Source organism: Lithobates pipiens, unplaced genomic scaffold (genome assembly GCF_037356315.1).
Source record: "Lithobates pipiens isolate NorthernLeopardFrog02 unplaced genomic scaffold, aLitPip1_a1.2 Scaffold_18, whole genome shotgun sequence".
In the NCBI taxonomy this organism is placed as follows: Eukaryota; Metazoa; Chordata; class Amphibia; order Anura; family Ranidae; genus Lithobates; species Lithobates pipiens.
In genome coordinates, this window is record NW_027507758.1 from 604,302,213 (window position 1) to 604,328,104 (window position 25,892).

General features: G+C 41.9%; 1 protein-coding gene across 1 annotated transcript in view; it reads right to left on the bottom strand.

Moving 5' to 3' along the window:
* The window catches only part of KIF13B (kinesin family member 13B), a gene marked incomplete in the record, with an annotated part of 350,254 nt that overhangs the window by 36,579 nt on the left and 287,783 nt on the right, over positions 1–25,892 (bottom strand). The window contains 2 exon segments of the mRNA XM_077489267.1: positions 10,760–10,893; positions 13,220–13,337. Coding sequence (XP_077345393.1) covers positions 10,760–10,893; positions 13,220–13,337 — 252 coding nt within the window.

The window sequence follows — 25,892 nt, forward strand, 5'->3', positions numbered from 1 at the left end:
ATGCCCCCAGTGTGAAAGGTGTCTAAGTGTTGCAGGTATTTAAAAGCATTGCAAAGGAATAGGGGGGTAAACACACAAGAAGAAGTCTAGCAAGTATTTATTTTACCAAATCCCTATAAACATCTAGACTAAATGCAGGCTTTACAATTGCTTGGCGTTCACAGAGGAAAAGGAAAGCATTACACAAGTTTGATATCTGCGATCCCCCAATGACCAGAGATGGCAGGATTAGGGATACAGGTCACGGTTTGCCCCTCTGAGCCTATCCGACACAGTCCCAACTCACTGAACCAACCTAGTTTTCTAATGGAGGCGAAATTAAAGTCTATTTCTGGAGGTGATTGACTTTTTAAACATCAAATTTAACACTGATGGTGCTGGCTGGGCTCTCAGTCAGGCTTTGCTAAAAAAAAAAAAAAAAAAAAAAAAAAAATTATAAAGCAGTTAGTTAATGTGACATTCACCAAACATACACTGCAGGTGAATCTTCCTGGCGCTTGTGTTTTAAATGGCAGTGATATCAATTAATGTTTATGAAGGGTTACATTTACTACTTAATAAATATGTCCATTAAGGTAAAAAAAGCCAACATATAATATTTAAATTATTCTTTAATATTATTTATTAAAAAAACTTCAATAGATAATATATAATAAGTCAGTATAAAATATATGTAATAAACCAGCATATATTATTTAAAAAGGCTAATAAATATGTAAAAAGCCAATATATAAAATCTCTCTAAAAAAAAAAAAAAAAAAAAAAAAAAAAAGACAATGTATAATATATAAAAAAATATATTAGACCAGTATATATTGCCTTATTTTATATATATATATATATATATATATATATATATATATATATATATCTCATAAATTAAGCTAACATATACTAAAAAAAAGGCAATATATAATTATTATATATATATACACACACACACACACACACACATATACATACACACACATTATATATATATACACACACATCATATTTATTGACATGGTGTATATATATATATATATATATATATATATATATATATATATATACGCACGCACACCTTCACATATAATATAACAGTTGTACGCAGTTTGCATCCCCTGGCAGAAATGGTGAAATGTTGGCATTGATATTGAAAATAACTGACCATGCCAAAAAACTGGCTTTTAAGGATAGTGATGATATGAAGCCATTTATTATCACATAGTTGTTTGGCTTCATTTTAAATAATCAAAAGTTTCCATCCCCTGGAATGTTTGGCCTTAGTACAGACACAAGGTGACACGCAGGATAAAATGGCAATTAAAGGTGAATTTCCCACATTTGTGTTTTTTTTTTAAATTGTGTCTGTGTATAAATAGTCAAAGAGTTTGTTAGCTCTCATGTGGATGCACTGAGCAGGCTAGATAATCAGCTGGGGAGCTGAAAAGAACTATCAAAAGACCTGCATAACAAAGTAATGGAACTATATAAAGATGGAAATGGATCTAAAAAGATAACCAAAGCCTTGAAATATGGCAGTCACTACTGTTCAATCACCTATTAAGAAGCGGAAAATTCGGGGATCTTTGGATACCAAACCAAGGTCAGGTAGAAGAAGAAACGTTGCAGCCACAACTGCCAGAAGAATTGTGGGGGATTCAAAGAAAAACCCACAGGTAACCTCAGGAGAAATACAGGCTTCTCTGGAAAAAGACGATGTGGTTGTTTCAAGGCGCACAATACAACGATACTTGAACAAAAATGAGCTGCATGGTCGAGTTGCCAGAAAGAAGCCTACAAAAGTTACAAAAATACACAAGCAAAACAGAGGCCCCATCTAGGGGTGAGTGATAGCATGGCAACCTGGGATGTGTAGACAATGGAACCTTTATCTTTTAACATCAGTAATTGCCAGCCAGTATGCTTCTTAATTTGCAGCACTGGGGCGCTATTTTATTTATCTACACATGCTTGTGTTCCTCTGGAAGCATATACTGGAGCGAACACACATGAACCCTACGGGAGTCAAAACAATCTCCACCTTGTGATATTGTCATTTGGCAATGATCATCAAAAAAAGCAGTGATGCCTAAAAGCTAAAAGAGAAGAGAAACACAAACTGAGTGCCTTCTAGGGGTCTGAAGTTATGGTGTGCTTCCGGAGGGATGATCTAGTCTGGGATACATTTTCCATAATGCCCCTCCCCTGCGGACCAGTGCCCAGGGCAGCAGGGTTAGGGAGGGACCGCATTTACAAACCGTGATAACTTTTCCTTATTATGTTTCCCACTTTGGTCCGTGTCTAGACATCTGTGGTTAAATGAACCAATTCCAGACCGCCCCACGTACATTTACTGTGGCAGGGCGGCCCGGGTGCACAAAATCCCGGACCTGTATTTGACTTCATGCACGAGCTTTATAGGGAAAACACGCGCCACTCATGCTGTGATTCGAAACAGCAGGAACCAATCAACAGGTCCAGCAGCCACGACCCGCCGATCGTTCACAGAAGAGACGGATCAGCCATCTCTCTGCCTGTGTAAACAAGGCAAATGGCAGATCTGTTAGAAAGGGAAAGAGAGATCTTGTAATTCAGCCAAGCTGAATCACGGATCTCTCCTTTTCCTTCACTACCCCACACAGTAAGCACCTCCCTAGGGAAAATTTAACCATTTGATCACCCCTGGTGTTAACCCCTTCCCAGCCAGTGTCAGATTTACATTTTTATAGTACTGATCACTGTATTGGTGTCACTGGTCTCACTCAGTGTCAGATTTGTCAGACACAGTCCTGCTGAAAATCGCAGGTCGCCGCCATTAACAGTAAAAATAAAAATAAATAAAAATCGATCCCGTACTTTGTAGACATAGTCAGGTTGAAAAAAAAAACACAAGGCCATCCAGTTCAACCATAAAAATAAATAAAAAAATAATATCAAACAATCCCATATACCCAATCCTATACCCATAGTTGATCTGGACGCTATAACTTTTGCACAAACCAATCAATATATGCTTATTGGGATATATATATATTTTTTTACCAAAAATATGTAGAAGGATACATATCGGCCTAAACTGATAAAAAAAAAAAAATTTTTTTTACATATTTTTGGGGGGAAATGTATTATATCAGAAAATAAAAAATATATATTTTTTCCAAAATTATCAGTCTTTTTTGTTTATAGCGCAAAAAATGAAAAGTGCAGAGGTGATCAAATGCCACCAAATGAAAGCTCTATTTGTGGGGAAAAAAGGACATCAATTTTATTTGGGTAAAGCGCATAATTGTCGGTTAAAGCGATGCAGTGGCGTATCACAAAAAATGTCCTGGTCAGGAAGGGGGTAAATCCTTCCGGAGCTGAAGTGGTTAAGAGAACTGCAAGGAGAAGGGGAGCAGAGGACGTTAAGAGGCGGTTCACTACTGTTCAAAAAAGGGGGTCACTGTTCAGTTATATCTAGGCAGTGTGATGTCTATACTGTATATGACTCCAACAACGGTTTCCAATCGCAGAGCAGTGTGTCATCCTTCGTATATCACACTTTGTAAAGAACAGGTTAACAGACGGACTCCACAAAGATGTAACAAGGAGAAACTGCACGCTCCATTTCAGATTTGGCAGGTAACCAGCCGTCTGGAAGGGCTCTTCATAAATTTGTCTTGCTTTTAAAGATGCGATCATAATTCATAAAGGAACACGGACTTCTTAGCGTTCACGTGCTGCAAAGAATACAAAGCGCGGTGGGACGGCTGCTCATTTTAGGATCCACAGCAAAGAATTCTGGGTAATGCCATGTAAAACAAAGAGGCCTATTCATGAGAAAACAACGGAGTCCTGGTTTGCTGTGTGACACCGGCCTGATTTTTCTCCAACCTAAACGAGTTGTAAAGGCAGAAGTTTTTTTTTTTATCTTAATGAATTTTACGCATTAAGATAAAAAGCCTTTTGTGTGTAGCAGCCCCACCAGCACCCCCTAATACTTACCTGAGCCCCATCTCTGTCCAGCGATGTCCACAAGTTCCTCGGCCATCCAGGACTCTGGCTCCTGATTGGCTGAGACACAGCAGCGGTGCCATTGAATGAATGAAATACTTGTATAGTGCACAATGCGAACTGAATCGCCTCTAGGCCATTGGTTCCTGCGGCTGTCAAAGTCAGATAGCCAATCAGGAGAGAGAGAGAGAGAGAGAGACCGGGCGGCGCTGAACTGCAGCTCCATGTCTGAATGGACACACGGAGCTGCAGCTGGGCTCAGGTGCCCCCATAGCAAGCATTTTTTTTTTTGAGCAACTGTCATTAGGGAAGGAGGAGGAAAGCAGCAGGAGTTGCGGGGGCGGGCACTGTCACAGGATCCGACAGGCAGGGAGAGCGCACAGAGGAGGACAGGAGGCACATAAACTGACAATGATAAACCATGGTCAGTTTACAAAAGGGGAGGGCAGAACCAGGCAGGGTCAGCCAGGAATTACAGGGGGCCTGTATAAAATGCTTTAAAAGGAGCAGGATCCAATTTTTTTATGGGTTAGCAAACCCTTTAACCGCTTGCGGACCAGCCGCCGCAGTTCTATTGCGACAGGTTGGCTCCGCTGCACAAAATCACGTTATATTATGCGATCTTGCGTTTGCCGATGCGAGTTCCATGAGTCCGATTGCGGGTCCCGCGGCCTCGATGTCCGCAGGGATACCCACGATCGTCTCATGGAGAGGAAGAACAGGGAAATGCTGATGTAAACAAGCATTTCCCCGTTGTGCCCTGTAATCGGGAGAGGTGATCGGTGTTAAGTCACAGCTATCCCACCCCCCCTACTGTTAGAATCACTCCCTAGGACACACTTAATCCCCGCAGCGCCCCCTCCTGGTTAACCCCTTCACTGCCAGTGACATTTTTACATTTTATAGCATTGATCGCTGTATTAAAGAGGGATTAAACCCTAATGGGTTTACTTCCTCTTTGTCTCCCTGCAAAGGTAAAACATAATGGGCTACTATGCATCGCATAGTAGCCCATTATGTGTCACTTAACTGACACAGGAGCCAGCGATGTCACCGCTGTCCCCTGTAGTCCGGAGCATCCATCTTCTTCCAGGTATCGCTGCTCCGGCCACTCACAGCGACGGAGCAGCGATGACATCACTCCCGCGCATACGCACGGGAGCCGCCACTAACGGCATATCGCCGTTAGCAGCGGCAAGCTGCCAACGGCGATAGTGCTCCTGCATGCTGCTGTCTACGGCGCGTGCGTCGCAGACAGCTGTCACTGTCTTTTACTAAATATCTCCTAAACCGTGTAGGTTTAGGAGGTATTTCTTGGACCTACAGGTAAGACTTAATCTAGGCTTACCTGTAGGTCAAAGTGGTTTGTAAGGGTTTACAACCACTTTAATGCCAATGGTCGCAAAAATGTGTCGAAAGTGTCCGTTGTGTCTGCCATAATGTCGCAGTCATGATAAAAATTGCTGATTGCCGCCATTACTGGTAGAAAAAAAAATTATTAATAAAAATGCCATAAAACTATTCCCTATTTTGTAGACGCTATAACTGATGTGCAAACCAATCAATGAGCGCTTATTGCGATCTTTTTTTACAAAAAATATGTAGAATAGGTATCGGCCGAAACTGAGGGAAAAAAAATGTTTTTTTTTTTTATATATTTTTGGGGGATATTATAGCAAAAACTAAAAAATATTGCTTTTTTTTCAAAATTGTCACTCCTTTTTTGTTTATAGGGCAAAAAATAAAAACCGCAGAGGTAATCAAATACCAAATACCACCAAAAGAAAGCTCTATTTGTGGGGAAAAAAAGGACATCAATTTTGTTTGGGAGTCACGTCGCACGACTGCGCAATTGTCAAAGTGACGCAGTGCCGAATCGCAAAAAATGCTCTAGTCTTTGGCCAGCCAAATCCTCCGGGGCTGAAGTGGTTAAGATTGCTGGTATTTTTTAGACATTTGAGGGGGTTTTCTCTCATGAATTCTATGTGTGATTTCATATGAATTTATGGTGATTTTTGGCTAGAGAATCGTTGAGTTACTATATTTACAACGAGTGTGGATTCTGAGGACGAGAGTGCTTTACGAAACCCGTCGATTCTAGATGCCAGATACCACCCATGGATTATAGACTGAGGATTGTTGTATTTTTATGAAGTCTTGTCTTATCTTTTATTTTAAAGAAGGAGATTATTTGATATATTTGTGTGAATTCTCAGGGGCACATAAAAAGTTCCATTTATCTGTTTCTGGCCTTTATGGGCATTAAGAGTTTTGGCCCCAGATATTTATACTGTGTATGTATATATATATATATATATATATATATATATATATATATATATATATATATATATATATATATATAGATAGATAGATAGATAGATAGGAATCTAAGAATCTAAGCCACTGCCAAACTGATGAGGCGTTTTCAAAATAACAGAAATGAATGTCTCTTGTTCCTGTTAACCACTTCAGCCCCGGACCAATTAACAGCCTAAGGACCAGAGGTCTTTTTACAATTTCGCACTGCACTGCTTTAACTAGTAATTGCGCGGTCATGCAATGTTGTACCCAAACGGAATTTGCGTCCTTTTCTTCCCACAAATAGAGCTTTCTTTTGGTGGTATTTGATTGCCTCTGCGATTTTTATTTTTTGCGATATAAATGGAAAAAGACCTAAAATTTTGAGAAAAAAATATATTTTCTACTTTTTGTTATAAGAAAAATCGAATAAACTAAATTTTAGTCATACATTTAGGGCAAAATGTATTCAGCCACATGTCTTTAGTAAAAAAAATTTCAATAAGCGTATATTTATTGGTTTGCGCAAAAGTTATAGCGTCTACAAACTAGAGTACATTTTCTGGAATTTACACAGCTTTTAATTTATGGCTGCCTATCTCATTTCTTGAGGTGCTAAAATGGCAGGGCAGTACAACCCCCCCCCCCCCCCCAATGACCCCATTTTGGAAAGTAGACACCCCAAAGAAATTGCTGAGGGGCATGTTGAGCCCATTGAATATTTTTTTTTTTGTCCCAAGTGATTGAATAATGACACAAAAAAAAAAAAAGTTTACAAAAAGTTGTCACTAAATGATATATTGCTCACACATGCCATAGTTATATGTGGAATTGCACCCCAAAATATATTCTTCTGCTTCTCCTGAGTACGGGGATACCACATATGTGGGACTTTTTGGGAGTCTAGCTGTGTACGGCACCCCGAAAACCAATCACTGCCTTCAGGGTATCCAAGGGTGCAAATTTTTGATTTCACTCCTCACTACCTATCACAGTTTCGAATGTCATAAAATTCCAAAATAACACAAAACCCCCCAAATGACCCCATTTTGGAAAGTAGACACCCCAAGCTATTTACTGAGAGGCATGTTGAGTCCATGAAATATTTTATATTTTGCCACAAGTTGCAGGAATATTACTTTTATATTATTATTTTTTTTGCACAAAGTTGTCACTAAATGATATATTGCTCACACATGCTATGGGCATAAGTCAAATTACACCCCAAAATAAATTCTGCTGCTTCTCCCGAGTACGGGGATACCACATGTGAGGAACTTTTTGGGAGCCTAGCCACGTACTGGACCCCGAAAACCAAGCACTGCCTCCTGGATTTAAATATAAACCGCTACCAAAAAAACTGTTAGCGATCACAGGGATCAGGCCTGACTCTGCGATCACTGCAGTTATGTGTTTAGTGTTTTGTAAGTGACAGTGATCGACCGATACTGCACCTGGGTGGGCTGGGCGGAGGGGCAAAACGCAGGTGTCAGCAGGTATCTGGGCTGATCCCGCTAACAATGTGTTTTTTTGGAACCCTAAACTGCTGGGGACACTAGTATAGATCTGATCAGATCAGATATTGATCTGTTCAGATTCTATACCACTACGGGAGGTGTATGCTTTGCGCGTGGGTATTAGCGGTACTAGCACTAACCTACCGCTGCCTGGGGCGACGCAGACCCTGACCCTAAAACCTAATTGATATCACCCGCCAGGTGATCAGGGGGTTAAACCTTTATTGGGTAATAAATGGTGGGTGCCCTGCTGCTATAAAAAGCAAACTAACTAACCAGAGTCACCCGTAACACTTATACGGTGATCACTGGTGAAAGGGTTAACTAGGGGCAATCAGGGGATTCAAATTTTTATTAAGTAGTATATGGGGGTCCCTGGCGCTATATAAAAACCTGACGGGGAACCTAAATAACTAACTAACTGGCTAACCAGCGTCACCAGTGACACTTATACGGTGATCGCTAGTGAAAGGGTTAACTAGGGGCAATCAGGGGGTTAAAACCATTATTGGGTAGTATATTGGGGTACCTAGCGCTATAAAAACCTGGCGGTGAACCTAAAAAAATAACTAGCTACCTAGCGACACTAATGCAGCGTTCAGAAAAATGATCGCTTAGTGACACTGGCAAAAGGGGGTGAAAGGGTTAACTCTAAGGGCAATCAGGGGGTTAAATCTTTATTGGGGGTGATAGGGGGCTACCCTGGACCTAACACTAACTGCCCTGACACTTTTTACTTTTACAACTGACACTGAATGCAGTGATCAGTAAATAAATGATCATTGGAATCAGTGACACTGTGACTGGGGGGGGGGGAGGGGGGGGGTTTGTGTGCCTATGTGTTATTTAGTGTCAGTGTAGTGTTTGGTGCAGACTTACTGTGTCCTCTCCTCGTAGTCCGGTCAATAAGACCGCCCGAGGAGAATGACATCACTTCCTCCCTGCCTGTGTATACAATACACAGTGGGAGGAAGCTTCTCATTCGCCAGGAGCGATCGAGAGGGGGTGGCCAGAAACCAACGGCCATCCCCTCATCCCGGATCGCTCCTGAAGCGAACCGGACCGCCGCATCCAGCGGGAGGGGGTCCGATCGGACCCCCCACCCGCTGGAAGGCAAGCACGTACATGTACGTGATTGTGCCTGTACATGCCATTGTGATGACGTACAATGGCATGCGGCGGTCCTTAAGTGGTTAATGTGTATTCTTAGTGGAATGTGTTATGCAAAAATAATGCATATATTTTTTAAGTCCTCCATGGCATTTATCCAGCACTGGGAGCTTAAAAGCATTTAGACACTTCTCTTGTCTGAGGATCTCTACTTTCTAATCTTTACTTTCACTTTGTAACTATTCTCTTCTAAATTTACAAAAGCCCCAAAGTGGGCAAAGGTTGTTTTCAGCTTATCAGTCTTTAGATGTGGTGGCTGCCATCGTTTTTTTCTTTTCAGGCTATGATCATTTTCAGCAAGTACAGAAAACTAGCTGTTGATCCCGTGTGCTTGTAACATCCTGTGTTCTAAACTGAAATCCCAGATAATTAGTCAATCCCATCTCAAATCAGGAAATTGACAACACTTGCTCCTTGAAAGATATGGTACAATAAGTGAGCGTTGTCACCCTAGGACAGGAAGCATGTTACTGGCAGGATCACCAGGTTAACCGCTTGCAGATCAGGCGGCGTCATTATACTGCGGCAAGGTGGCACGATCCCACAAATTTCCTCGGCTCGGAAACTCGCTTTTGTGGGCGCACGTGTGCTCCCATTGGCCAGTGGTGGAGCCAAGCAGTGGGTCAGACGGACTCGGTGTCCACTGGTCACCTCCGATCGTTCCCTGCAGTGACAGAACAGGGATCTGCCTGTGTAAACAATGCAGAACTCTGTTCTGACAGGGGAGATGATCACACAGATCCTGTCTTTCTGCTAAGCAGAAAGATGGATCTGTGTGTTTCCCCAGGCACACATTCCTCCAGTTAGACAACACCTGCAGAGAACATATTTAACCCCTTGATTGCCCCTGATGTTAACCCCTTCCCTACCAGTGCCATTAGTACAATAACAGTGCATATTTTTAGCACTGATTCCAGTAATAATGTCACTGGTTCCCCAAAAAAGTGCCAAAAATGTCAGATGTCCGATCTGTCCGCCGCAATGTTGCCGTCCCACTAAAACTCACTCATCATCCTCAATATTAGTAAAAAATAAAAATGCCATAAATCTATCCCGTATTTTGTAGATGTGATAACTTTTGCGTAAACCAATCAATATATGCGTAATGCATTTTTTTATAAAATATGTAGCAGAATACATATCGGCCTAAACTGATGAATAAATTTGATTTTATTTTTTTTTGGAAATGTTTTATAGCAGAAAGTAAAAAATCATTTTATATATTTTTTAAATTGTCGCTTTTTTTTTTATAGCGCAAAAAATAAAAACCACAGAGGTAATCAAATACCACCAAAAGAAATCTCTATTTGTTTGAGTACAGCATTGCATGGCTGCACAATTGTCAAAGTGCCGTATTGCAAAAAATGGCCGGGTCAGGAAGTGGGTAAATCCTTCTGGGGATGAAGTGGTTAAAGAAAAAGAAAAAACATGAATAAAGAATAGTAATGAAGCTGCCACATTTGAGGATGGGTTTGAATACACACAGGGGTATTTATAAAATATTTACTGTACGAATGTGTCAGACAGCCATCACCAATCTTCACAATAAACTTTGTTAATATGCTTATTTCCTAGGATTGTCAGCTCCATCTAGTGGTCATAACGTTGTATTTCCCTGAAATACCTTAATAAGGAAAATACCACATTATTGCCACTAGATGGCAAACCTCTATCTTGCCTAATGCAGCCATACTGGCACTTTATTTTGTTTCTTTGTGTGATTTTTTATTTTTTATTTATTTTTTAATAACTGAGGACCATCGTGTCTGAGGCTGTCCACAATCACCTACCTGAGGGCTGAGCGTGGTAGCTGCTTGTCTCCCCTTCTCATCACGCTGAGGAAACAGAGATTTAAGGAGTTTCGGCATTTGAGGCACTAAGGATTTCACAGGGGTCAAGTAGGTAGATGCCGCGTTGTCCTGACCTGCCAAGGCAAACCATAAAAATCTCATAATAAAAGTTTTTTTTTTTTTTGACATGAATACATTCAAATAAATCAAAAACATTCCCCATTAAAATATTTTACATAATTTCGCTACATTGACTGGTACCACAAAGCAACTCTCTCAAACACTTTGGGTAGATTAAAACTCCACCAATTCCTCTCCCCCCCTTAATGCAGAAATAATTACATTTAATAACTAAAAGTTACAGTTTGAAATTAATGAGAATATTTTGTATTTATTTTCTCCTGGGCAAACTAAACCATACTTGCTTAGTTTTTTTTGATTTTAACTTTTTTTTTTTTTGCTTATGTTATGTAATTTTTTCATGTGGCTCTTATGAGCATCCTGCCATAACTAGCAAGAGGAAAAACTCACTCAAGCTCTACCCCTATATAGTATAGTCGGTGTGTAGAGTAGTCGGTGCTCTGGCCAATTAAGCTCACAAAAGATCCATAGAAAGTACAGGCCGGCAACGCGACAGCCTCTCCATAGAAAATATTTATTTGAGCATTACAGCAATAACATTAGCCAAAAATGTTGACGCGTTTCGGCCTTAGGCCTTCATCACTACCCGCAAAAAACACTGAGAAAGAAGCCCTTGACCTTTATTTTCCCAAAATCACGCTGCACCAAGCTCCAAGGTGCTGCAGCAACATGTGGTTTGGCACATGCGAAAATGCGCCACGGGTACCAATATATTTGGACCTCGGCTAGAAGAAAATTTTACTAACTGAACCTCAGTGAATTTTAATTCAGTACCCCTGTTTCCACCCACAATTAATGTTACTGTCCTATTAACCTTTGGATGTGGCCTGTGCAAGTCTCCATTTTCTCTACTTGAACCGCTTCAATATCAGACCCTTTTACCCCCATCCTGTCCAGGCCAATTTACAGCTATCAGAGCTGTCACACTTTGAATGGCAATTGCGTGGTCATGAAACACAAATCGGTAGTACAACCATCTTGCCCATAGATGGGTTGGAACTGGCTGAAATTTGGTCCCTCCATGGCCGGCTTTAGGTTGGACCGCTTGTTCGTTGGTTTAGAGCAATGGTCTCCAAACTGTGGCCCGTGGGCAGAATGCAGCCCTTAGCTTGCCTTTATCCAGTCCTCGGGGCACTATTCCTCCCACTGACACCAACAAGGGGGCACCGTTCCTCCCACTGACACCAACAAGGGGGCACCATTCCTCCCACTGACACCAACAAGGGGGCACCATTCCTCCCACTGACACCAACAAGGGGGCACCATTCCTCTCACTGACACCAACAAGGGGGCACCATTTCTTCCACTGACACCAACAAGGGGGCACCATTCCTCTCACTGACACCGACAAGGGGGCACCATTCCTTCCACTGACACCAACAAGGGGGCACCATTCCTCCCACTGACACCAACAAGGGGGCACCATTCCTCCCACTGACACCAACAAGGGGGCACCATTCCTCCCACTGACACCAACAAGGGGGCACCTCTCCTCCCACTGACACCAACAAGGGGGCACCATTCCTCCCACTGACACCAACAAGGGGGCACCATTCCTCCCACAGACACCAACAAGGGGGCACCATTCCTTCCACAGACACCAACAAGGGGGCACCATTCCTTCCACAGACACCAACAAGGGGGCACCATTCCTTCCACTGACACCAACAAGGGGGCACCATTCCTTCCACTGACACCAACAAGGGGGCACCATTCCTCCCACTGACACCAACAAGGGGGCACCATTCCTCCCACTGACACCAACAAGGGGGCACCATTTCTTCCACTGACACCATTCCTTCCACCGACACCAACAAGGGGGCACCATTCCTTCCACTGACGCAAATAAATTGTCCTTCCACTGACACCAGTGATGGGGCACTATCCCTTCCACGGATATAAACAATGGAGCACTATTCCTCCCACTAATACCAATGATGGGCAACTATTCCTCCTACTGACTACAGGCACTAAGCCATTATTTTACTTCCGCTGACGATGGGGCATTTTCTACTTCCACTGGCCCCTCTAAATTCTGAAGGACAGTAAACCGGCCCTTTTTCTAGAAAGTTTGGAGACCCCTGGTCTAGAGCAAGAAAAGTTGTCAGTGTTTGCATTTTATGGAGTGTTGCCAGCTTTTTGTCTACTGAAAGGGGGAAAACAAACCTAGGCTCTAATGATTCACTACTCCAACCTGGATAAATAAAGCTTTTGGTATTAGACACATGATCGACAAAAGACGTGAAATAGAATGTGGGGGCACTGGGGAAGTTTCAGCGTCGTTTGGTGGTGGTGTTCATAAAGCAGTTTTCAACTCACCTTGATCCTGTGACTGGTTGTGTGCAGGGGGCACATTCTGGGAACGCCGGGGCGATGTGCCCCTAGTGCCGGAGTTGGGTGAGGATTGGGATATGTCCTGCTGGCTCTCCCATCGACCCTGTTGGAAACAAAAAAGAAAAGGCAAATGTTTCGGTTCTATTCAAGAGTCAATACTCTAGTATGTCTTCGTAGACACAAACACAACAGATTGGTAAAATATAAAAGGGGTTATGTTGAATAAATAGATACCAAACATGTCAACCCTCAAAACTGTGCCTGCTCGCGACTGGAAAAAAAAAATAAAGTACCCAAAATTTCCTATAGGCAGTGTTCATTTTGACGTCAAATTTCAATTTAGTTTTAGTCAAAGTCTTTTGCTTAGAATGCCATTTTAGTTTTAGTTGTATTTTAGACATCTGAATTTTTTTAGTCTTAGTTGTATCTTAGTCGACTAAAATCACCAGTACATTTTAGTTGACTAAAATCTAATGGGTATAGTTAACACCTTCATGTCAACGTAACACAAATATATGGCCCCACTGGACTGGATTTTTTTTCTTCCGTGGGGCCACATATTTGCATATGAATGAATGAATGAATGAATGAAATACTTGTATAGCGGACAATGCGAACTGAATCGCCTCAAGGCCTCTCCCTTTGTGCGAGTGCGAGTGGAGAGCCCCAGGCCCCGACCGGGACCTGGAACTCCCAATTCAAGGTCACCTGATTGCTGTGCTAGCCTCTGATTGGCTACCACAGTGATCAGTCACTGTAAAGGCTGCTGTTGTGTTTTTTCTCTATGAATGGAGATGCATCGTATTCTCTCTACTGGCAGAGTAAAAAATAAAAATAAAGATGTGTGTAAAAAATAAAATACAAAAAACACCTAGTTCAAGATTCGATCTTGGTCAGTGCTAGAGATAGTGTTTGGGTCAAAAGTCAAGGTCAGTATTTTTTTGGACTGAATTTTTTGTTTTGTTTTAATAAGTATCCGTGTCAGTGTGTTTTAGGTAGGATAAATAAAAAAAATAAAGTGTACACTATTGTTTTTGGGCTGTACTACGGCTACAACAACAACAAAAACAACAACACACACACATGGTATCGCTGCAATTGTCAGGAGCAGGAGAATTTAAATTTGGGTTGTTCTTTGGTGGTAGGTTATGGTAGTAGCAAGAAATATACTGTTCCAGTTAAAAATAATGTTTTTTTTTTTTTTACTATTTTGGGGGCAATTTCTTCTGAAAAAACAAAACGTGGTATCCACCTGGGTGCACAAAGTAGTTGCAATGATATGTACAGTTTTACTAACACATGTCAAAGTTGCAAAATTGGACTTGGGCATTAAGATTTGTTTTACCCTTAGGCAAGAAGGGGTTCAATTGTAATGCGTGTTTTTTTCACCTTAATACATCCTATGTATAGTCAATGGCCCCCCCAGCCCCCTCCCCCGTTTACTTACCCAAGCCCCTTAATCTCCTTAGCTCTTGATTTGATAGATTGATAGCAGTGCAGCCATTGGCTCCCACTGTTGTCAATCAAATCCAATGACGTGGGGGGGCGGGGCCGAGTCCAGCATTCGTGTCTATGGACGCAAATGCTGGACTCTGGAGTTTGCGGCCCGCAAGGTAACCCCCCTCGCCAGAGTGGTTCTCCTAGGGCAGTGATGGCGAACCATGGCCCCCCAGCTGTTTTGGAACTACATTTCCCATGATGCTCGTGCACTTTTGCAGTGTAGTTGAGCATCATGGGAAATGTAGTTCCAAAACATCTGGGGTGCCAAGGTTAGCCATCGCTGTCCTAGGGGCTTATCTGATGCAGGGAGGAGCCGCCAGGGGATCCCAGAAGACGAGGTTCGGGGGCCACTAGGGTGCTTCATTTTCTAATGGAAAAAAATAAACTGTAAAATTTTTGCAGACTTTGCTTATGCCCCGAGTCTGAGTGATGTAAAAGATATATATGCAAAATTTCAAGAAGATTGGATAATATTTAGAGGTTGCACACTTTTATCTGTTTTCTAAAAGTAGGCAAAAAATATGGTTTTTCAATGTTAATTACTTTTATAGGGAAAACTAGAAATCACAAACTTAAAATACTATTAAAACTATACACTAAGATTAATAGGTAATATAATAGGCAAAACATGTGTTCTATTAATCAACTTTGAACGATGAAATCCCTTGTATTCTATCACGTCGTGGATCCCAAACAATTCAAAGAACGTCTTTGCTTTATTAGTAACCAAATAGCTCGGGTCTTTTCCTTCAAAAACCATGTTTTTACCCTCTAATCATTTTACTTCCTTTTTCTTTGCAGGTTTGGTTTCTAAATTTTTTGTCATATTTTCCTTAACAACCTGAGTAATACGTTCATCCCAAAAAGCCATTCCTTCCAATTGCCGTTAAAGAATATTCAACTGTTTAGTGAAGAGGACAATTTTAAGTGCATATATTGCCTTTGCCAACCATCTTGCTTGATGCAGTGCCCCTGGGATCCTGAAACTGAAGTCGTTCTTAGACCAACCTCCTGGGTACAGGAGTGAGAGTTGTAATAACTCTTTGTAGTCTTCTCTTGGATGACTTCCGTCTTTTAGGAAATTTTGGATGTAGTTAACCATTTTCACTTGTTCTTCTAGAAAGCCTTGAACGGGACTTTCTTCATTAAGCATTGTTGTATATGACTTCTTATCAAGTGAAGCCCACAGACTTTGCTTTGATAAAAGTTATCAATGTGTGCAACCCCTAAATATTATCCAATCTTCTTGAAATTTGGCATATATATATCTTTTACATCACTGAGACTCGGGCATAAGCAAAGTCATATGAAGATCACATCTTTGGAAAAATGAAACACCCTAGGGGCCACTCTGTGCAAAACGACCTGCACCGCGGAGGTAAGTATGATATGATTGTTATTTTATTTTTATTTTTTTTAAACAATTCTTTACAATCACTACGAATTTCCAAACTCCTGGAGTAAAAATCGAATAACATTAATTTATGGTATTCTGTACTTAGCCGTTTTATAAAAAATCTTTATAAATAAAACTACATTTTATTAAAAAAAAATATATTACTAAAAATCAGAGCCTCGCTTGATAAATTTCAGAACTGAATCAGTGCATTTAAAATTTGATAGTGTATGGGGGGGCTATGTTAACCAACAGAAATAAAAAAAACAATGGTAATGCACTCACAAGCTTCAGTGTGAAACAGGCATAGAATTAGCTTAATCTGAAGCCGTCAGTAGTGGTAATAGTCCCGACTGGAGCCTCTGGGATCATTGAGAGGCAGTAGATGCCATGATCAGATCCAGAGAAGCTGTCAGAGGAACCTCAGAACAACTGTCAGATGGAGCTGTCAAAAGCATGGGTGCTAGTAGCCAATCAGGACCCATTTTAGAGGCAAAACCACATTTCCTTCATTAAATGGAAATGAAACAACAAAGATAGCCTCTAGGTCTCACTCTTTCTATATCCTCAAAAAGCTGTGAAATGGAAGCATGGAACCCGGGACTTTTTTTTTTTTTTTGGTGATGCCCAGTCTGAGTCCCAAGGGGACTGACTATCTCTCAGTGGATGTTTAAAGAAGATGGGAACACCTGCAGTGCATGCAAGGGACTCTGTGAGCCACTGATGGATACGTGGTGATTTGCAAAGGGGTGTGAGAGAGGTATAGAAGATTTCTATGGTTGGAGTCCTCCTCCAGACCACGCCTCTACATCGATCTATAATAGGATTTGCATATGCGATCTATGTGTTCACATTAGGATCTTTGACATGCCATCATCCAGAGCATATATGCATGAACAAGCTTTTCAGTAGAACGTGTGAGAGGGAGGTCGAATGAACTTGCAACCCTCCCCTGGATCACGTTACTGCTCATTAGCCATCAACCCATGTATTTGCAATCATGCTATTGCTCATTAGCCATCAACTAATGTGTGTGTGTGTGTGTGATCTATACTGTTCACACTAAAGACCAACCACTTCCTGGAAATGGACTTCATTATCATACCATAATGTGTGAAGGAGGTGGTTAAATATCTGCACATTCTTTCCTCTCATTTAGTGGGCCCTCCTCTAGACCAAACTACAAAATTCTCATGCATCCATGGTGACTTTCAAAGTTCATGAACCTATATATCATAAGGCTCTATATACTGTAGACACTCTGCCTATGTTGTATTTGATCCATCAACATAGGATCCTCAAATGGAGGAATTTTGTCAAAATTTTTGCTACTTGGGCATTACATTATATGTATAGGGGTTTATCCTTGCAACATCAAGTATTTTGTGTTTAAACTGCCCTCCCCCCCCCCCCGGCTCTTTAGCTATTTTGTTACATTACAGCCTTTAAACTTTTTTTTAATCTGAATTATATGTGATGGATCAGAACACAATAGTATAAGTTGGTGAAGTAAAATTATTAAAATATATACATAAAACTATTTTTCAAAAACGATAATTGGCATGTGCTTATGTATTCACCCCCTTTATTATGAAGCCCATAAAAAGCTCTGGTGCAACCAATTAACTTCAGAAGTTACAATTAGTGAAATGATGTCCAACTGTGTGCAATCTAAGTGTCACATGATGTGTCATTACATATACACACCTTTGTGAAAGGCTCCAGAGGCTACAACACCTAACCAAGAGGCACCACTAACCAAACACTGCCATGAAGACCAAGGAACTCTCCAAACAAGTAAGGGACAATGTTGTTGAGAAGTACAAGTCAGGGTTAGGGTCTAAAAAATTTTTTAATCAAAATCTTTGATGAACCCTAGGAGCACCATCAAATCTATCATAACCAAATGGAAAGAACATGGCACAACAGCAAACCTGCCAAGAGACGGCCGCACACCAAAACTCACTGACTGAGCATGGAGGGCATTAATCAGAGACGTAATATAACCCTGGAGGAGCTGCAGAGTTCCACAGCAGAGACTGGAGTATCTGTACATAGGATGACAATAAGCTGTACGTTCCATAGAGTTGGGCTTTATGGCAGTGGCCAGAAGAAAGTCATTACTTTCAGCAAAAAACAAAATGGCACGTTTGAGTTTCCGAAAAAGCATGTGGGAGACTCCCAAAATGTATGGAGGAAGGTGCTCTGGTCCGATGAGACTAAAATGTAACTTTTTGGCCAACAAAGAAAACCCTATGCCTGGCGCAAACCCAACACTTCACATCACCCAAAGAACACCATCCCCACAGTGAAACATGGTGGTGGCAGCATCATGCTGTGGGGATGTTTTTCAGACTTCGGGACTGGGAAACTGGTCAGAGTTGAGGGAAAGATGGATGGTGCTAAATACAGGGATATTCTTGAGCAAAACCTGTACCAATCTATGTGTGATTTGAGGCTAGGACGGAGGTTGACCTTCCAGCAGGACAATGACCCCAAACACACTGCTAAAGCAACACTTGAGTGCTTTAAGAGGAAACATGTAAATGTGTTGGAATGGCCTAGTCAAAGCCCAGACCTCAATCCAATAGAAAATCTGTGGTGAGACTTAAAGATTGCTGCTCACAAGCGCAAACCATCCAACTTGAAGGAGCTGGAGCAGTTTTGCAAGGAGGAATGGGCGAAGATCCCAGTGGTAAGATGTGGCAAGCTCATAGAGACTCATCCAAAGCGACTTGAAACTGCGATAGCCGCAAAAGGTGGCTCTACAAAGTATTTGACTTTAGGGGGGTGAATAGTTATGCACATTGACTTTTTCTGTTATTTTGTCCTATTTGTTGTTGGCTTCACAATAAAAAAAAAAAAAATCTTCAAAGTTGTGGGCATGTTCTGTACATTAAATGATGCAAATTCTCAAACAATACATGTTAATTTCAGGTTGTGAGGCAACAAAACACGAAAAATGCCAAAAGGGGGTGAATACTTTTGTAAGGCACCGTATATACAATATGCACTTGGTCATCCATTTGTAGTATAATGGAGGTGTTTTTTTTTTGTATTGTCTTCTGCAGCATATCCCCAGCCAACAATGTATCCTGTCTACCTTCTCGGACTCTCAGGCATTCAATATATTGAACATTATGCGCAGACCCTTGAGTGATGTCAGAGGCCGAATTTGAGGACCGCTTTAGTTCATAAGGCCACAAAACAAAAAAAACTGTGGGTGGTACTAAGGACATGAATGCATAAACTGTGCCACGTCCAAGTATTAAACCAAGAACAAATTTATAAGCATAAACTTTATAGGCACTATAACTATAGATGTTATTCTTTACTTCATATAAATGTTAAAAACAAAGTTAAAATATATATGAGTCATGTACAAGATACAACAGTAACTGGCAAAATACCCAACCCTAGTACCTGACCATCTAGACTGGGGGTCACACAATATTATGCCTTAAAAGTTGGAGAAAGTCACAACCTAGGATGGATAGATCCAGATCTAAATCCAGCTCAACATGTTTCACATCTAACGCGCTTCTTCAGGAGATTTACTAAAATCACCTATATTTCTTAATGTAAAAAAGAAAAAACAGTAAATATAGACAGGTGTAACATGTAAGAGGCCATTAGGCCAAATATGTACATATTAGTTATAAGGTATATAAAGGAGTCAGGCAGGTGGAGACCAAGGGGGCCGTAGTTGCATAAAAAGGGCCCAATGAACAGACGCAGGGACACATCTATAACAATCTTGTACACGACTCATATTTTAACTTTGTTTTTTAAGGTTTGTGTGAAAAGAAGATTTTTTTTTAACAATCTATAGATGTAGTGCCTATAAAGTCTATTCTTTCCATATAAATTATTGGTTTAGCGCATAAGTTGACACCCACAGTCGTAGAGCCTAATGTACAGCAGTGCACCACAACACTATACATTGTGGTGCACGGAGCTAAATGCGCATTTATTCATTCATTGTGGCATGTTAATGTATGTGAACACACTGCAACAGACCGCTTAAGTGTAAATGGGCCCTTAGGGCTTACAAACCCTTTAAATCCTCTAACACATTCCGACAAGTAAAATAACGCACATTGTTAAGTTTTGTTCCAAGTTAGACTCTAGGAGAGCTGCAGCTGCTGTGACGACATAGAAGTTCATGAAACTGTAGACTTTTCATTTCTTTGCCATTGTGTCTCATTTTCAGACCACATTATCCATTCCAACAGCTCCGTTCACCTTGGGGACAATCCCGCTGCTCCTGCGCACATCGGGCGCGTCAAACAAATCTCCTAATCGCTCCCAGTGACAGGACAAATTGGCGGTTTAAAATGGAGGAAACGTTAGGCGAAGCCTGACCGTAGCCAGCCTCTCCCTTCTCTTGTTAGAGGACAGAATGGTTTACTGTCATAATAAAATTTATGCAGTAAATTCCATTTAGAAAAGCACCCCTGGGATGAGAAATACATGTTCTTCTGAGCAGAATGTTCCTGCAAGGAGCCGAGTCTTGAAAGCAGGTCTGAGAGGAGATGTGCTCATAATGAGAAGGAGGAGAGGAGGAGATTGCTGCACTCAAGGAGATATTTGGACAGCATTGGCTGAGAGGAGAAGGGACATAAAACAGGAAAGTAAATACAGCCAGCAATGTATTTTTAGGCTGTGCGTTGTTAAATCAGGCACCCCGCTGTGCAGGCGCAGAGAATATTCCTTTGTTGGCATGAAAAACAATGTGTTTTGTTGGAGTTGCTTAAGCAAGATCACCTTTTACAGCATAACTTTAGAAGAAACAGCTGTGTATGAAAAAATGTGGGTAACCAACACATTGCATTGGCTAGCCCTAGACGTCTCGCATTGGCTAGCCCTAGACGTCTTGCATTGGCTAGCCCTATATCACTTAATGACTAGCCCTAGACTTCTTTTAAGGGCCGTACACACGGGCCAAATATTAAATAGAAATTGGTCGACATTCACCCCGTGTGTAGGGCAGCCGCTCCAATAAAAGCCAGCCGTGTGTTCTGGTGGGGCATCCCCCTGTCAGAACACATTAGATCAGCGGGGGAGATCGCTGTACTAATATTACATAGTTGGTACAGTGGCTACTCCTGAGCACTTCCGTTTTTTTTTTTTTTAGATCCGCCTGCTGGGTTGAATGAAAAATAACAAATAGTGTGTACCAGGCTTTAATGGCTGGCCCTAGATCGCTTTTAATGGCTGGCCCTAGATCACTTTCATTGGCTAGCCATAGCGCTAATACCCTTTTCCCCCGAAAATAAGACCTAGCGTGATTGTCGGTAATGGCTGCAATATAAGCCCTACCCCCCAAATAAGCCCTACCCTGTTTCCCTGAAAATAAGCCCTACCCTGAAAAGAAGACCTACAAGGACTTTAACTAGGGCTTATTTGGGGAGTAGGGCTTATATTGCAGCCATCACCGACAATCACGCTAGGTCTTATTTACGGGGAAACAGGGTAGTGTTTAACCCCCACAAAAAAAAAAAAAAACAAGCACGTGTAGCAGAATTTAGACTTTTATTGAGCTACGCTAGACGTTATTTGCTAGGAAGCACTAGACTTATTTAATTTATTGCGTTGTATTGGGCAGCCCTAGAAGTATTCTATTGGGCAGCCCTAGAAGTATTCTATTGGGCAGCCCTAGAAGTATTTTATTGGGCAGCCCTAGAAGTATTTTATTGGGCAGCCCTAGAAGTATTCTATTGGGCAGCCCTAGAAGTATTCTATTGGGCAGCCCTGGACGTATTTTATTGGGCAGCCCTAGACGTATTTAATTGGGCAGCCCAAGACGTATTTAATTGGGCAGCCCTAGACGTATTTAATTGGGCAGCCCTAGACGTATTTAATTGGGCAGCCCTAGACGTACTTTATTGGGCAACACTAGACGTACTTTATTGGGCAGCCCTTGGCTTTATTTCTTGGGTACTCCTAGACATATTTTACTTGCCATCCTAGACTTATCTTATTGGCTACCCTAGACTAATTTTATTGGGTTCCCCTAGATTTTATTGGGTTCCCCTAGATTTTATTGGGTTCCCCTATGCCTTATTTTGTTGATTTTCTTCATTATTTGCTATCCTAGACTTAGCTTATTGGCTACCCTAGACTAATTTTATTGGGATCCCCTAGACTTATTTTATTGGTAGCTTGATCTCTGCAGAGGGCAGACACGTATTGCTTTTCTGGAGATCAGCTTTTGTAATGTTTTTCTAACATTCAATGGCCTAATCAACGCTTTAGCTCGTAGTGGACTTCAGATGAAAGCCCATTTCCAGGCAAAAAAATGCCTCAATCTATTTGCCTCTATTTGTGAGGTCAGGTGCTGATGTTGGATGAGAAAACCTGGCTCACAAATGGTGCGAAGACCTGAGTCATCGTAGGCATTCCAATTCATCTCAAAGGTGTTCAATAGGGCTGAGGTCTGGTACTGACATTGGATAAGAAGACCTGGCTCACAAATGGCATTTCAATTCATCCTAAAGGTATTCAGTAGGGTTGGAGGTCAGGTAGTGACGTTGGATAAGAAGACCTGGCTAACAATCAGTGTTCAATTCATCCAAAAGATGTTCTGTAGGGTTGAGGTCAGAACTCTGTGCAGGACAATCCAGTTCCACCACACCAAGCTGGAATGGGACACTCCATTCCAAATTCATGGTCATTAATATGGAGTGATCCCCTTACCAGCTGTAACAGCCTTTACCCTACTGGGCAGGATTTCTGTTGATATCTGTGAGAACATATGCCCATTTGTGAGGCCAGGTGCTGATATTGGATGAGAAGATCTGGGTCACCAAGGAGTATTCCAATTCATTCCAAAGGAGTTCAGCAGGGTTGAGGTCAGGCCTCTGTGTAGGCCAGTCCAGTTCCTCCACCCAAAACTGCAGTGGGACACCCCATTTCAAATCCATTGTCATTAATATAAAGTTGTCCCATTTTTAGCTGCAACAGTCTCCACTCTACTGGGCAGGATTTCTTTAGGTATCTGTGGGAATTTGTGCCTATTTCTGAGGTCAAGTACTAATGTTGGATGGGAAGACCTGGCTTACAAATGCCATTCCAATTCATCCCAGAGGTGTTCAAGTAGGTTTGAGGGCAGGTACTGATGTTGGATGTGAAGACCTGGATTCACAATCATCATTCCAATTCATCCCAAAGGTGCTCAAGTAGGGTTGAGGTCGGGTAGTGATGTTGGATGTGAAGACCTGGATCACAATTATCATTCTGATTCATCCCAAAGGTGCTCAGTAGGGTTGAGGTCAAGTTCTGATGTTGGATGAGAAGACCTGGCTCACAACTAGCATTCCATTTCATCCCAAAGGTGTTCAGTAGGGTTGAGGTCAGGTAGTGACAATAGATAAGATCTGACTCACAATGAGCATTCCAATTAATCCAAAAGAGATCTGGTACTGATGTTGGATGAGAAGACCTGGCTCACAACTGGCATTTCAATTCATCCCAAAGGTGTTCACTGGGGTTGAGGTCAGGGCTCTTTACAAGCCACTCCAGGTCCTCCTCAGCAAACTGTACAAAGGGAAATCCATAATGACATACTTTGACCAGAGGGGCACAGTCATTCTGGAACAAAAAATGGTCTTCCTCAAGCTAGAACTGCAAGATTGGAAGAGCATGTCTTTCTATGATGTAGTATTCACTGAAAAACACCTGAACTTAATTTGAAAGGGGAATCCACATATTTTTGCCCATCCAGTAGGCGTGATAGGTGTCCACAAACCATTGATGGTACAGTATATATTATGCTATAACAATCTAAGTAAGTTTGAATAAAGTTGGCCATAAACGTCATTTGTACAACGTGGTTTTCAAAGTGGACTGCAGCACTAATCTGCTGACTCCAAATATCATAAGAAATAAAACATCAAACAAAGCTGGGTGAAATGTTTTATATTATTTGCAGCTGCAAATATTTCTGCCCAAATCTTCCTAACAGACCTTTCGCCCCCCTCCAACCGAACATTCTACAGCTGGAGGCTCATCCATTGCCCCATCTAGTGGCCAAGGGTAGGAAGAATGGCGAGAAGTCTGGAGATGGTACAATGGTCTTAGCTCCAGACAGCCTGCAGCAGACTTTATTTGAATGATTGACTACCTGTCTTCAGCACCGGAGTGATAAATGGTTTCATAGTGAGACAAATTCCGCCTTTCCTGTAACAGTATCGATGAAGGAACTTCAAGTAGAGAGTCGGGAAAGACAAAATGCTCCCTTTTATTGTGAAGTGCTTGACTTTTTTTTTTTTTTGCTTTTGGAGCCAATCTGCTGATTGATTTTTGGAACAAACTGAATCTGCACAATTATTAAAGGGTCAGTCCACCTGACTCTGACAATATGGTATTGGATGGATGGTAGCAAGCTGAAAAATCTTGTGTGCGCTCTGCAGGGGTTACTGTTACACATGAGCTCGGGGCTGCTCACCTTCTGTTGTCATTACGAGTCTCATTCTTCCATATTCATTAAAACTCAACTCCAGGCAAACCACTAAATACACAGATGAAATACAAACAAGGGAGCAATTTTTTAAACTGTTACATTTTTCATGCCAAAAGGATTTGTATTGATGTCCGTCCAGTCCCAATATTTGAGCAGCTCTGCCACATAGCACAGTCCTGTCTGTACTGGTAGGGCAGGAAACCTGATTTTTTTTTTTGTGTTGCAGTTTAGTGACACTTACGGGTCTTGTCTCTTCCTGAGCATGTGATTGGACAATAAAAGGAGAAGCAGCATACTGATAAATTCATCCTTCTGTCACTCTGCTCTCTCCTCCAATTTGCCTTGCAACAAAACTTACAGGCTCCTTATGTTGCTCCTCCCTCTCCCAGTCTAAGCTTTGATATGCAGGGATTGCAAAAGGCTGATACCAGGTCAAAATCAGGTAAACTGCTATTGTTAAAGAAAGTACAATTATGTAATAATGAATGCAGAGCCGCATTCCTCTGCAGATGTTTACTGGTTCACTGGCTGACAGGTTGGCCGACAGGCTGGTCCACTGCCTCCCCGGCCGACAGGCTGGTCCACTGCCTCCCCGGCCGACAGGCTGGTCCACTGCCTCCCCGGCCGACAGGCTGGTCCACTGCCTCCCCGGCCGACAGGCTGGTCCACTGCCTCCCCGGCCGACAGGCTGGTCCACTGCCTCCCCGGCCGACAGGCTGGTCCACTGCCTCACCGGCCGACAGGCTGGTCCACTGCCTCACCGGCCGACAGGCTGGTCCACTGCCTCACCGGCCGACAGGCTGGTCCACTGCCTCACCGGCCGACAGGCTGGTCCACTGCCTCACCGGCCGACAGGCTGGTCCACTGCCTCACCGGCCGACAGGTTGGTCCACTGACTCACCGGCCGACAGGTTGGTCCATTGCCTTCAATACTTTAAGTTTCCAGTCTCGGACAAGCAAATTAGGAAAGTCAGTCAAAGCTTCTCATTAAAGCAATAAAGTGTCAAGGATTCAATCGAGAGTGCAAGGAGGTCAATATTCCGTCTACACATTTCACAGGAATACCTGCTTCATCAGAACCCTTCAAGCCTCAAAAATGTCTGATGAAGTGGATTATCCCGCGAAATGCGTAGACCGACTGTTGATTTCACTGCACCCTTGACTGAGTCCTTTTTTAATATGAGATTTTGTAATAAAATATAAATTTTAATGGATTTGGTTTACTGATCTCGATTTTCATTATTGGAGGCATAATAAATATAAAGTCCCTACTATTTACATTTTGGTACACAATTTAT